Raw genomic sequence first — 15,207 nt, forward strand, 5'->3', positions numbered from 1 at the left:
AGCAAAATGAAGATGTTGGGTCCACACTGATCACTGGACAGCTCCTGGGGTGAAGAGTGGATGGCACATTGAGTGACTTGGTGGCAGACCACACATCAGCCAAGCCAGCTCCTACTGTCACTGCCTAGGGGACCTTTGCTAAAGGCCACACTAATTTCTCAGAACAGGGCTCTCAGCCACCAGTGGCCAGAGTTAATTATTGTCAGACCTCACAGCAAGGAAAACCTGACATATCCGTTCCAGACTGCTACCTGCTATGTCCAAACTGGCAATTTCTGAAAGTGTTCTACGTCCTTGCCTCCTGAGAAGGCAGTCACTCCTGCGATCACATGTATGAGGAAAGTAGGGGCTAACTTAGAGTGGAAGAAACAGCTCCCACGGGGCTAGGAGCTGCGGCACGGACCGTCTGCCCCTCATCTCAATGGTGCTTGCAAAAGATGAGCCAGCAGTTTCACCCCCGGAGTGCTTACACTTTACCCTCGAGCATGGGGAACATCTGCAGGGTAAATCTTGACACAAACAGTAAGCTGCCCGGAGCCGAGGGGAAAGGAACACACGATGTGGTGAGTTTAAAATGCATCCACAAATCTTTGGCACTCCTCCCTTCAGAGGGCAAAGTGGACCCTTGAGTGTGGACAGTGACTTGCTTCTAATAAACAGGATATGACAGAAGTGCTGGCGTGTGACTTGTGAGACCAGGGTATCAAAGGCTTGTAGGGTCCTCCCCGCTCTCTCTGGAAGCTCCTGTGTGGGAGACACTTGAGCTGCCGTAAGGAGAGGCCATGTGGTGAGGAGCCAGGCCTGCAGCCAGCAGAGAGCATCAGCTCACAACCAGGATGCGGGTTGCCTTGGAGACCAGTCGAGTAGAGGAGGGCCACTCCGGCCAACCTCTTATCTGCAGTCTCATGCAAAACCCTGAGCGAGAGCCCTCCAGGTAACTCCTGTGCCTAACTCTCAGAAACTGTGTGAGATAACATGGGGTTTTAAGCCGCTAAGGCGTGGGGTTATTTGTTACACAGCACTGGATGACCATACGAATAATGGAAGTCCGCAGATATTTGACCCATGGGTTTAGTCATCTCTTAATTAGCTCTGGGCCTTTCTTTGATTCCAAATAAGAGCATAAGTAATTATGTTTTACCTCTTTTCTTGTTATGAAAGAGAGTGAAAAACAGCCCAAAGCAAGGCTTCCAGGTTTTGAAGAGGCCCTTCTCTTGAGAGATTTCTTAAATGATACTGAAGTTTTGATTCCGTCATCACATATGGGCTGGGGGGGGGGGGGGTGTCTTTGCTATTGCTACTAATCACAGCTGCAGAAGGTCCTAGCAGGTTGCCGAGGGAACCAAATGGGTCAGTGACAATGGGCAAGGAATGCCAGCTAGATACCTGCCCTCTCTGTTCCCCTTTCCACATGATCACATAAAGTCAGATATAAGAAAGGGTTTTGGAAAAGACACTAAGGAGGTATTTTACTTACTTCATGATTACAATGTAGATAAAATACATCAGCACGAGGACCAAAGACTCCCACCTGTGTACACACCAAGAAAGGCTGGTTAGAGAAAGTCGCCACAGGCGGACGCATTTCATGTGGATGGCAGTTGAACTCGCCTATGCTGCATACGACTCTCAGTGATCTTTCTCTTTTGTACTTAAAAGGAAAATGCTTCTTCCCCTGTTAATCGCTTACCCAAGAGTTCTTTGAATGCAGCAAGGTTTCCATTATATTGCCGAATATAGGCCTATATTTATACATTTGTCCAAAGCTTAATAATTCACTAAAACCATTTAGATATATTTACAAAGAGCAAATGAGAAGAATTGATAGGGACAACCGAGGCATTGTTGAATATACAGGAGCGAGACATAAGTGGAGGGAGAGGCGGGAGAGGGAGGGGAGAGAGAGAGAGAGAGAGAGAGAGAGACAGAGAGAGAGACACACACACACACACACACACCCGGCAGAGAACAGGCCAATAGGGGAGATAAGAATGAATGACTGGAAACATAGTCAAGAGAAAGAAGGAAAAGTATTATAAAACCCACTGAAATGTACCTTGAAATTTGGATAATTTGAATTCTTTTTTATTTTAGTAACTTCCAACCAAAAAACAAGGGAACTTGATTCCTAGGTTCCCTTTTAGCTGTAGAATTAAATTATTAACCAACTGAGGGTGTCAGTTTGGCTTCTAGAAAAGGTTACTAGAGAATGGTCTATGAAGAAATTGTAGGTTATGCCTTTCCTCCCATGATTTCTTTTCAAATTCTATGTCTAGAAATGGATCTTAGGGAAATATGTGGTCAGATTTAAAAAGGAGACACATACAAGGGTTTTGTTGCAGTGGTTATAAAAGTGAAGTTTTGGAAAAAAGCAAAATGGTTATATATGTATGTTATGATAAGTATGTCCACACCATGGGCTACCATGCATCGGTTAAGAACACTTGTACAAATGTGTATGTATTTATTATAAAAAGTGTTTGTGATGTCACTGAGAGAGGAATCAGAGTGCCCAAATCCCTTGAACGTCAGCTACGTTCATTAGCTTCTCTCTCAGCAAACCTTCTCAAAGGGCTGCATGTGCTCCATTCCAACACCTCTCATTCCCTTGGCCAAGTTCTCTCGTCCCACTCTGACATCTGTCGATCCCCTGAAACTCTTGCCAAGGGCACCTGTGTCCTCCATCTACACAGCTGCAGGGACAGTTCTCTGTCACCCTGCTCAATCTCTCGGCAGCAGCCGAGGGCTGCCCTCCTGCCCGCCTGCAGACAGCTCTCTCTTCTCCTGGCTTCCAGGAGCCACTCCTGGTCCTCTGCCAGCCCCCCACCTCCTTCCCTGTCCCCATTCTCTCCTCCGTTCCCTCAGTTCAGCCTCTGAACACGAACCTCTCTTCTCTTTCTACCGATGACATGTTCTCCCTCAGAGATGCCATCTTGTTCTACTGCTGTGCCAACACCAGTGACACCCCCACCCGCACCTCCACCCCAGAGCGGGTTCATACGGCTGGCCGGCTGGGCAGGGCCTCTCCCTGTCCTATCCAAACGCACGTCAGACAGGATTCTTAATTCCTACTTCCCCGCTTCAGCCTCCCTCCCCCAGCTTGCCGTCTCAGTGCTATTCCTGCCCAGTCATGGCCCCAATCTGAAATCAACATGGAGCCCTCCTCTACCCCCACGCATGCCCACCGGAACTCTGAGTCCCAAACATCTTGAACCGCCGGCATCTGCCCTCTCTCCTGCCGCCTCGCTAGTCCACCCTAACGTCAGCCCTCAACCGCTTCCCTCGATACTACTGGATCACATCATTCTTCTGCTTAAAACTCTTCAATTGCTTCCCAAAGTCTTTGGGAAAAAAATAAAAGGTGCAAATCCTAGGTCTATTCTTTTCCTCTCCAAATCAGTTTCCGCCCAATCTTACTTCACCACACTGGTCTCCATTCCTTTGCATATTTCAAGCTTCCTCTTGTCCCATAGAGCCTTTCCATGCCCATTCCCTCTGCCTAAATGTTTGTCCCTTCACTTCTTACCTGGTCCTTTTTATCCTACAAATATGAGCTTCAATGTTGCCTCCTCCAAAAAGTCTTAGCTACCCCTCCTTCACTTTCTATCATAAGACTTTGTTTTTTTCTTTAAATCTCTGACCAGATTATAGTTCTCATTTATTCATGACATATTGATGTCTAATGCCTATTTCTAGCAGTCACTGGACACCACTCCTCACACCTTATCCTTACTTCAGCTATCTGGTTTCTCACTTTCAGACACTTAAAACAAACTCCCTGACAGCTGGTCCCCCCCCCCCCCCAAGGCTGTTGGGGACTGAAAGCCAACAGGGTCTTTGTAGTTTAGATTTTTGGGAGACAGAGGTGTGCGCCAACCCCCCCCCCCACTTGTTCTGTGAAGTTGCTAAAGGCTATTTTTTTTCACACCTTCATGTTAAGCTGTGGTATTGGATTGTTCATACTCATCCTACCCACCATGTCCCTCAGAAACACTGAAGGTAAGTTTCTTTTATTCTTTGTCTTGTGAAGTTAAGATGTGTATGGTGGGGGTTTTCTGCACTTGGGAGAATTCTTGGGATGCTTTGGAAATGTGACTTTGCTTTAATGATCTCTTTGATTTGCTAATGGCCTCTCTTTGCCCTATAAACAAAGCAGGTTGGGGAACGGAGCTTTGCTTTCTGCAAGCTATCTCTTGCATTACAAAGAGACCTCCCAAGCCCATCCTTTTTCTCTAAACCTATTTTCTTAATTCCTGTTCCCACTCAGGACCTGGATTACCAGACGCGCTGGTTCGCAGCACCAAGCAGGCACCCCCACCTGCCCCTCAGTTCATCTCTGCAGGGTGAGACTGCTTCCAAACATCAGTTTTCAGTTGCAGAACTGAACATGGTTCTTATCCTATCGAAACCAACACAGATATGGCATCAACTTAATTAGGAAAACTGAGGTTTTATTCACAGCATTCAGTTTGAAGGCAGGGATATCCACTATCTGAAGGGGTGTCATGTAATTGCTTAGACACATTTTAATAGACGCAGTGAGGGGTCACCAGAAAATGAACCAAAACCAATGAGATATTTCTCGGTTAAATTAAGTCCAGCACTTTCTAAATACGCATATTTATATTCTCCAATTCCTTTAGATCTTTTTGACTTTTCACTCAAAGCAAACCCTTTCATTGCAAGATTCAAGTACGGTTTTCTTCTGTCCTGGTTCAGGGTTGCCCATGACATGGGGTTCCCTGCTTCTGCTGACACTCCAGGTTTGCTTTGTTGCCACCCAGACCCCGGGCTCGGCCAGTGCCCCCTCCACAGGAAGCACGCCAGCTCACTGCGGTCTCTGTGCTGCTGCGCCTCCTCTTCCCTCTGCCTTTGGTCTGACTGTTTGATGGTCAGCCCTGGCTCAATGTTCTTCAGGGTCCCTCCCCCAGTTCCCCTCCTCAAGTGCTGTGCGTGTCTCCAAATGACCCCTTCATTTCATGTACATCATCTGCCTCCCCTCCAGCCCAGAGAGCTCCAAGGTCAGGGCTGAGTTCAGTTCTGTGTCTAGTTCCGGGACAGAGCCTGGCATCTGGGAGGTGCTTAGAAAACAGTTGTGGACTTGGACTGGCTCTGCAGGCAGACCTTGAGAATCACACGGCTGTACCCCTTCGTCCCCACCCACGCCTCCCGACCACAGCACCCCCGCTGCCCTCTGAGGACCTGGTCCTGCAGTAGGATTGGGCTTGTTTCTTCCCCTCCCGCAAACTTCTGTTTGAACCACTCCAACTGGCCCTCATCCTCCTGCCAAAGACTGTTTTATCCCCGTGTCAGAGGGCTAGTCCCTGTTCTTGCCTGACGGGCATGGCCCCATGTTCCTAACTGTGGTCCAGACCAGCTGGTCTCCACATGACGCAGGCAGCTAGTCTCCTGGGTGTGTCTCCAGGCTCCTTTCTCTCCCAAAGGCACAACTTGAGCCTCAACGAAGAAATGAAAGCACCATCTTGGATTCTTTAGTTTCCTTTTCAGACATTCAGATGTATTGGAGACACGAACAGACTCTTTCTGCAGCATCGTGGGCTGAGCTGAGTTGTCACCAACGTCCCTGGGCCTCGCTCTGCAGGCTGAACATACCTCCCAACAGGTGATGCTTTCTATGTTCAAGGTCTTTGCGGCAGGGACATAACTGAGGAGCATGCAGTGGACATTCCCCTGCCTTTTGCCTGCAAATCAAACCCCACTTTGAGGCAGCAAATAGGGACCCCTCAATCTCAAGGAGGGCGGGGCCACTCCCAGGATAAATAATAATTCCTCTAAAATTATAATTCTATACTCCCTGGCTGCTTAGTGGTTAGGGCAGACCTAACTGTGACCAAAGAGATGCAAGGTAGATAGGTGTTGAATTAAATGCCATAGCACCTTCATCCTCCTTCTTGCCTTCAATCCACACTGAATGGCCGGAATGGCAGCAGCCACGTTGGGACCATTAGGGAAAGACCAGGAGAAAAGCAGAGCCCTTGCACACTGACATCTGGGGCACTTGTTATGTAAGAAACATAAATCAGCATTTCTTTACCGTGCTGTAGTGGTTTTTCTTATTACCGGCTACTAAAAGCCTTCTGACAACCACTTCTTGGCTGAAAGTCATTTACTGCAAATGCCGCCTCATGAACAGTAGAAGATAAACTGTGTATGACAGAGGCACCTTGACCTTGTGCGTCTGTAGTTGACGAGAGGCCCTTCCTCCTAAAGAGTGCTGTAGTTTCATATTAAACACAAATGAAATTAGTCTCCTTCTGAAGGTTTGGAGTAGACTGGTTACCTTCCTTGAAGCCTCTAGACCAGCGGTTCTCAACCTGTGGGTCGCGACCCTGGCGGGGTCGCCTAAAGCCATCGGAAAATACATAATGCATATCAGGTATTTACATTCCGAATCATAACTGTAGCAAAATTACAGTTATGAAGTAGCCACCAAAATTATTTTTTGGTTTGGGGTCACCACAACATGAGGAACTGTATTGCGGGGTCACGGCATTAGAAAGGTTGAGAACCACTGCTCTAGACATTCTGCAAAGTTGTGGAAGGGATGGAATTCACTGTTTACAGTATTACTGAAACATTACTGTGCTTTAAAGAGAGTAATCAACTCTTAGATACACCGTTCTATCAAAATAAATGCTCATGGTTGGCTGGATAAAAAATGTATGAGATGTGGACAGTGAAAAGCATTTTAAAGTTCAATATAGTTCACGGTCAAACGAGGAGCTGAAATCCCAAAGCAGTTGTGGGCCAGCCGCACAGACTTGAATTTTTCAGGCTCACTCACGTGAAAAACGCTCTTCATCAGCCCGGCTGCACAACAACAGCAATTACGTAACAGGCCGGCATCTGAAAATCGCAGGAGCCCCCAGTTCATTCTGGCAGCTGTGCTGTGCCTGAGCTGCCACTCGAACCCACCCCTGTCCGAACAGAACATGCTGGGGAACCCGCAGCTCATTATTCCGTGGCCTCCACCCCCTGCCTCGTGATTGACTGACCGCAGGCTTGCTGCTCAGGCTGAGGCCCTGATGACTTCAGAACTCGGACCCTTCCGCACAGGCTCAGAGTTCTACCTGAGGATGGGGTCACCGGATATCACAGGGGGTTCAGCGCTCGGAATGAAGAGGGAATAGAATGTCCTTTCCTTGGAAGATGCTTTTTTAGGGCAGGGACTGAAATAGGCTCATCAGGAACCTGCTTTCACCTCCCTGGTTCCAGCAATAAGGCAGGGAGATGTGGGACAGAGTGCCCCAAGGTGCCCCATGACTGATAGGCAGCAGACCACTCCCGGGTCTCCTTTCGTAAGGTTTTTCACACAAAAACAGCAGAAAGGTTCCTGAGATCGACTGTGATCATAATTTGTTTGTTTTTATGAGAGCAGCTACATGGAGCAACATATAAATATAAGCGCCTATGTTTGCTAAGGCAGAGTGGTGCTGCGCTAACCATGCCACCAGATGGAGCAAGAGTGCATCCGCGGTTTCTTCTGTGGCACTTAATCCCCTGGGGCTAGGGAAATGTCACCACTCCATTTGGTGACAACGTCCAGGTGGGTCCCACGAAAAGGTTCTCTCTGACTTCTGACCTCTGACTTGATGGGCTCCTGGGTATCTTGATCCCGTACAGCCTGTTGATCACTGTTATTTAAAGAGGACCTCCTTCTTGGTCCTGGTGGGTTAGCTCAGTTGGTTAGTGTATCCATTCAAGAGGCCGAGGTTGCCTGATCAGGTGGTGGTGCAGTGGATGTGCAGTGGATAGAGCACCGGACTGGGATGCGGAGGACCCAGGTTCGAGACCCCGAGGTCGCCAGCTTGAATGCGGGCTCATCTGGTTCGAGCAAAGCTCACCAACTTGGACCCAAGCTCGCTGGCTGGAACAAGGGTTACTCGGTCTGCTGAAGGCCCACGGTCAAGGCACATATGAGAAAGCAATCAATGAACAACTAAGGTGTCGCAACGAAAAACTGATGATTGATGCTTCTCATCTCTCCGTTCCTGTCTGTCTGTCCCTGTCTATCCTTCTTTCTAACTCTCTGTCTCTGTAAAGGTTGAGGGTTCTATCCCGCCATTCAGGGCACATAGAAGAATCAACCAATGAATGCATGAACAAGTGGAACAACAAATTGGTGTTTCTCTCCCTTTAAAATCAATCAATAAAATAAGAGGACCGCCTTCTTATTTTTTATGGGTCTATATAGACGTTACCTGTCTTAAGCAAGTTTTCCTGGTTGTCTCCTCTTTACCCTTCCTGACAGACAAGAGAGCTGAGCTGGCAGAGCACTGTAATACCCTGGCACGGTATTTAACATTTATCGTCGGTGAGATAAGTCCCCCTGCCCACCTCTGAACTCCGAGAGTCATAGAGACATCCCGAGACACAGAGTTGTCACTTTAACAAGGTGGCATTCATTTTGCTGACAGTGAAGACTGGTGAACTCTGTACCTCACTTTCTAGCTCATGCGTAGCTTTAAGTAATCCAGTGCCACACCTATCTGTTCCTAAGATGTTACTTCACGTTACTCTATGCCTACAGAGCAAATATTTAAAAAAATGTAACAAGAATGCACAATACACCCAACTTCTATTTCCATTTCAAATATAGTTGACTTGCTCAGAACCCATCTCAAAATGGAGATTGGGAAAGTTGGCCCAAATACAAATGTTCCTATATATTTAATTTAGATTTTTTTTTTTTTTTAGAGAGAGAGAGGGAGAAATAGAGACACACACAGAGAGAGAGACAGGTAGGGAGAGAGATGAGTAGCATCAACTCATAGTTGTGGCACCTTAGTTGTTCACTGATTGCTTTGCATATGTGCCTTGACTGGGGGGTTCTGGCTGAGACAGGGACCCCTTACTCAAGCCAGTGATCTTGGGCTTCAAGCCAGTGACCTTTGGACTCAAGACAGCGACCATGGGATCATGTTTAAGGTCCCAAGCTCAAGCCAGTGACTTCAAGGTTTTGAACCTGGGTCCTCAGAGTCTCAGGTCGATGCTTTATCCACTGCGCCACCACCTGGTCAGGCTAATTTTAGCAACTTAAAAAAATTATAAAAAAAAATCAATGACTTTCTGAGCTCTAAGACCTTCTGGAATGTCAGGAAGAGCTTGAATGGGTTGAAGGTCACTGAAGTGCCTCCATTTCTGGTTCTTGAGGTATACATGGTATGTGTAATAAATACATCACAAGGTCTGGATACAATTTGAAAAGATTAGTCAAACCTTAACCATGGTCTAACGAATGGCTGCAGAAAGGCATAACTGAGTCACGTGATCTAAACTAGATGATGAAGACATCTAGACATTAGTTTCCCAGATGGAAGCCCACCACCCTAGCCCATGGGAAAAGATCTCTGTTCTGTGCAGCTAATTTAATTTCTTTATTGAAGTGGACAGAGGATTCCAAGAAATGCTAATTGTTCCAAACTGCCAGGACATATCCCTTTCTTTCTTAACCCCTGACTCCGGTCTTTGATATATTTGGCTTTGCAGTATAACCAGGAACATTGGAAGGGAAACAGAAGTACTTACCAGGAAACCTGTTCATCGTAAATGAACTGAAAAAAAAAATAAAAAAGTATAGATTAGACACGTACAGACACATACGCTTTACAGTGTCTGTCCTTGTTGGTAGCGCGGTGAGAACCGGGGCTGGGCTGGCCTGGGCCACAGAGCCCTGTGGGTACGCTGCCTCTCTGCTGCTTTAGTCTGTGGCTGGTGTGAGTGGAAGCAGGTGTTGTTGGCAGACTGAGGTGGGCATGATGTGAGGAGGGGAAGCATTAGGTCATCCCACTCTTCCTGCAATTACTGTCAGCGGTGGGTTGAGAGGGAAGCAGGACCAGCCTCCTACGGAGAGCAAGACGAATTGCAGACGTTTAGGTCTGGTAAGTCTGTGGGAGCTTGGCGGGTGCTTCCACCCGGTAGCTACCACGGGTCACCTGTGAGATGTAGGCATGTCTCTGGGCACTGGATAGCCCCTTCTGGCTTTTATACAAGCATCTTGACCTCTTTGTACTCAACATTTTTCTTTTGGTCGACCTATATTTTGTTTCCTTAACAGAATTTATTTTCAAAGGAGACTTGACATCATAACCAGAAGTGGAGAAGCAGCACCAGTTGCCACCAGATGTGGAGGGTGAGAATGAAAAGCAATAGCAACAGTGACTGAAAACCCTGGCTGCCCAGGCTCGGGCCACAGGCCTGCCCTTTTGTTAAAGGAGGAGCTTAGCAAGGGTTGAGCAGCAGAAGACGCATAAGTACCCAATGGAGACGTACTGATCAGTTAGGACCCGAAGAGAATATACAACAGGATTGAATTTATTGAAGTCTTAGTCATGTATTATCTAAAACTGTTCCTCATTTTTGGATCAAAATAAAATAATAAAATAAAATAAACTGGTCTAACTCAAGTCCTTTGACCTATACAGAAAAATTGCATCACAGGGGACATGAAAAATTTTCTTGGGGTTGCTCAATTTGCTGCAGTTAGTTGTAGAACTCAGATCTGGCCCTTGAGGTAGTGTTCTTTGCCCAACAGCACATTACTGTAACTAACTGGGTGCACCTATATTTTATTCCAGCAGGAGCCAAGGGCTGGTCACCACTTTTTCTTTCTTTCTGCCCTCACTGGTATGACTGCTTTGAGTATGATCATGTCTGAGGGGCTTTTTGTTCAAGGGCAGTGGCGTATTGGGAACTCTAACGTAGAAACTTGCAGGGCAGTCTGGGTGTAAAGTGTCATTACTGCGAGGAGGTGATAAACTCAGCTAACGATGTGTTCACGGCTTCAGTCCCCAACGGTTATAATCACCATCCGTTGTGAGGGACTCAGAGAAAAGACAAAGATATGCGGGGTACAGGCCAGAGGGGCAGGGAAGGGCCCCCCACGATGATCTTGCAGGTGCAGAGAGGAATCAGGAAGGGGCACACTCTTCACTCGCTCCTTCTCAAAGACAACAAAAAAGATGGTGGCTTCATCAGGTTGGCGACTCTTGTCATTGTTATCAGAGTCAGCAGATTGACATGAGGATGAAACTGTCTAACTAGAACGGGAGGGGGATCAAGGACACGAGGGAAGCCATCACGCCACTCGGGCTGGACGGTCTGGGATCCACGCCCCGGAAGGCGTTCACAGCTGCTCTTGTATAATCACGAGCTTTAAAAAAAATTGTCAAGAAATCACGGAACAGAACAAATAGTTTAAGTTGGGAAATGTTTTCTATTAATTGAACTTAATTTAATGTCAGTCCTGGGCAGTGGGCTGGAACAATCACATCATAGCCACTTAGGAGAGCATGGGATAGCGGGGAAGAGTTTATTAGAGGAGCAATTTAATTCTCATCTACCAGGGCAGGCAGGCGGGGCTCTGTCACATGACAGAAGCTGTTAGAAAGCCCTTGTTGTGTGTGGTCTGACTGACACGCGGGGGCGCAGATCAATATACCTCTAGCTATTATTTCAGTGATCTTATCAATGAAAAAAAAATCAGAATGGGATTAATCGTACAAAGGAGAACAGAATTTACAGGGAGCACAGTAAATCAGAGAAATAATGGGGCAAATCTGGACAACACAGAACAAGATACACAATTAAAGATGGAGCATCATGGGCCTGAAGTCCAGGTGATGCTCACGGCTGGGGTGGGGTGGGGTGGAGTGGGGGGGGGGATATAGTTCAGGAGGAGGGCAGAGAAAGAGAAATGCAGGTGATCTCACTAGAGCAGTAACAAATGGTACAATTTGGAAACCTCCAAATAAGAAACACAGAAATGCCTCACCCCTGACCACTCAGCTGGGAGGCCTTCCTCAGCTGCCCTGTGACTAACAAGCAAACGTAGTCTGGATTGTATCACATTATTCTAAGAGGTCTCAGTGAAAAAAACGAGAGAACTCAACACAGAACAATACAATATAGATAAGAGGGACTAGAAATCAGGCCTTTTCGAAAATCTAACTGGAAATTGGCTTGTTCCTGGTGAGAGAGGAGGTGGCGAGGAGTTAGGAGCTGCCTCTGAGCATCTGGTGGTGTTACCAGGAGGAGGCTGACCGGATGACCGTCACTCGTTCAGGAGGACTGCAGGTGAGGAACCGGCACTGTTCTCAGCATGTTCCTCCAGGGGGATTCATCCTTCGGAAGTGTTGGAATCAGCCTGTCTGAAAACTCTTAAAATGGTAAGGACAGGAGACTCGCACTTGATGGTTAGAGGGAGTGGAATTGTTATTTCTTATAGGTTTTATTTTACTTAATTATTTTAAGACAAGTGTTGCATACCACTTTGTATCTTCATGCTCGTGAGTTAAAAAAGAAAAGAACTTCCTCCATCCCTTAGGACAGTGGCATTACCAGGGTCAGAGACGACCTGAAATCATTTCTATGTCCTGTGGGAAACAAGAAACCGCACCCCTGTTCCATCCTGTGACCACTAGATGGCGCTCACGTCACAGTTCTCAGACTTGTCTCTCCGCCAAGGCAGCAAGGTTGAAATGAAGTCAGTTCATTAAATCTCCTGGAAGGAGGGCGAACACCTCAAGACAGACAGCTTCCTGAAGGAGCCTTCAGCTAACCCACTGCTGTCACCGGGCCAGGAGATGTTTTGGAGGCAGCTCCTGCCTGGTGTTCTGAGCTGGGGAGAGGTGGGTCCCTAATCTCACGCCGACACTCAATCCCCAGGATGTGCTGAAGTTGTGATACCTGCCGGCTGCCCTCCAGGACCGAACCACCTTTTCCCAGATGGATGTTTGAAAACAGGCCTCAAGAAAGCGGCTGTGTGTCCTCTACTGGTTGCGTCTGAGGCCAGGCACTGGGCCGCCCCCTGTGACCACATCGGGTGGTGGTGACCAATCTGGGGCCCCAGCCTGGGGCACATGGCTGGTGAAGGAACTCCTCTCTGACCCACCCGTGGTTCACCCAAAGCTGCTTTTAGCTTCTCCCAGAGCTTCACACGTGTTCCACAGATAAACTAAATGGGAACACACCGGAGTGAATTTGAGAAACACTATTTTCCTCCAGGCTTCAGAGAAATGATTGGGTACCATGGAAACCAGCTTTTCAGTCCTGGTGTCTGCTCTTGAACCCTTCCTAGGGAGACGGGCTGACATCACACAGGTGGATCCGTGGATGTCAGAACATCCCGGGGAACTGCTAAGGGGGTGGCGCATTCACGATGGACCAGAGGGGAAGGGACGGGTCAGGATTCACCCAGGTGCGTGTGCGGCCGTGGAGAGGTGGGCAGGGCTCTGTGCAGGGCAGCAGGTGGCCGTCTCTGCCCTGCGTGTCTCTCCCTGGCTTAGCATACTGTAAGCTGTAACCATGCAGCAGGGTCCTCTCACTGCTGAAGCTAAGATTTTCTAGTTTGTATTATAATCACTGGCACTGTTAGAATTTTAAGCGGTGGCAGTAATCGTTTTCTTTCACGCCACTGAAACCTTGAAAACCTCTCCTCCCTTGCTGGGAAAGAAAACTGCCCCCTCCCTCCGCAGACTCCCCCCAGCCCCCCGTGTGGAGACTCCCTCGGATGTGCCCAAATGGAGTCCTGACTTCCTCGGCTTTGGGGCCAGGGTGCAAACAGCTCAGGTGAGGGCAATTCCTTCTGAGGAGGAATCAGATAACCCACTGGGAAGCTACTGCCATGCACCATTGAGGGTGACCCTTGAAGGTGAGACAGGATGTGGCATCAGGGATCCCCGAAGGCAGCCATGATGGGGGTGGGGGGTGGGGGGGCGCTGCAGGGAGGTGAGAGCCAGGGGGGCAGGTCAGGGGAGGCCAGCGGGGGGAGGGGCCGAGGACAGTCATCAACATGACTCCAAGACGCCTTTTCTCCCAAGGAAAAGGCAACTTATGAAGATTTCTGGATCATTTAATATTAGGTGTCTTAATGACAGAACTTAAAGAGAGGGGGCAGTGGAAGCTATTTCCTTCAGTCTAAAGACATAAAGGTAAGTGCAGCAGACCTCTCTCTCTGATAGCGGATTGTGAGTAGATGAGGTAGAGCCGGGATAATTTATTTTAGAGGACAGAAAGAGGCAGGTTTTAGTTGGAAGGACAACCCAAATTCTTTGCCGGGGAGGTGCAGATATATTATCCTAGACACCTGCTCTGGTAAACCTGACCTTTGGCAAATCCTTGAATTTCTGGAGCCTCAGTTTTGCCACCTGCAGATGGGAAACTTATATGGTCAGCTTGGGTAGTCATGAGCAATGCACCGGAAAACCACTGACAGACCCAACACAGCGCTCGGTCTCGTGTCTGGTGTCGAGAGTGCTTGTTAAAAGTCACAGATGCTGTGAGAGAGTGGTCCATTTCCTCTGGAAGAATTTGCTCTCTGAACTGTGCTACCCAATATGGCAGGCACTAGCCACATGTGGCAACATACATCTAAATTAATTAAATCAAAATTTTAGTCCTGTGGACTAGCTGCATTCTGAGAGCTCACTAACCACGGTGCCTAGTGGCCACCGCCCTGGACAGTGCTGCCTAGGCCATCGCTGGCAGCTGAGTCACTGAGTCGTCTCTTTGTCCCAATAGGATCCCTTCTAAGGGGAGACTGCAGTGAGCCATCGAGAGAGAGAGAGAGAGAGAGAGAGAGAGCAGTGTCACTCACATGAGCCTCTATGCAGTGCCGATGCCCAGGGTGCCCTGAGGGCCTCCTGGCTGGGGCCAGCGGCTCACCTGGCCCCTTCCAGGTACACGGCACACTCCAGAATCTGGATCTGTGAGCCCTAAGTCATTCTGAACCTGTCTGAGGCCTCTCCACTCTAAGAGAGGTTTCTCCTCTGTGAAGGCTCACATCTCTAGTCTCAAAGCAGAGATGAAGGATAAAAATAAAATATTCCTTTTAGGGCAGCTGTTAGACTGAGGATGTAATGAATCATTTGCATTTATGTAAATTACATAATTATGTAAATTACAGTAACATTTCAATAAAAGAGACTGTGGGGCCTGCTGGAATTTGGAGCAAGGCTAGGACTGGGAGGCGGAGCGCTGTGGTGGGGGTCACTGGAGCAGGTTATGGGTGGGGGAAGAGGAGAGGAGCAGAAGGGGGTTTAAGGTTTGGAGACTTTTTATCAGGAGGTGCTCCAAAGAGCCCAGAATGCTCCCAGGTCTAAAAAGGTGACACCTCTCCTCTTCTAACGAGAGGCCAAAGTCATGGAGTCACCCTCCTGGTCACATCCGCTGAGGCTTCACTGCAGA

At 48.1% G+C, this 15,207-nt stretch overlaps 1 protein-coding gene across 2 annotated transcripts in view; it reads right to left on the reverse strand.

Annotated features, from left to right (window-relative positions):
* SLC24A3 (solute carrier family 24 member 3) overlaps nucleotides 1-15,207 on the reverse strand; it is a 641,322-nt gene that overhangs the window by 44,570 nt on the left and 581,545 nt on the right. For both annotated transcript variants that reach the window (XM_066387038.1, XM_066387037.1), the window contains 2 exons: nucleotides 9,550-9,575; nucleotides 1,478-1,531 (listed from right to left, as the gene is read on the reverse strand). In XM_066387038.1, the coding sequence (XP_066243135.1) occupies nucleotides 1,478-1,531; nucleotides 9,550-9,575 (80 nt within the window). The remainder of the gene's footprint in view (nucleotides 1-1,477; nucleotides 1,532-9,549; nucleotides 9,576-15,207) is intronic.

This window comes from Saccopteryx leptura, chromosome 5 (genome assembly GCF_036850995.1).
Source record: "Saccopteryx leptura isolate mSacLep1 chromosome 5, mSacLep1_pri_phased_curated, whole genome shotgun sequence".
Lineage (NCBI taxonomy): Eukaryota > Metazoa > Chordata > Mammalia > Chiroptera > Emballonuridae > Saccopteryx > Saccopteryx leptura.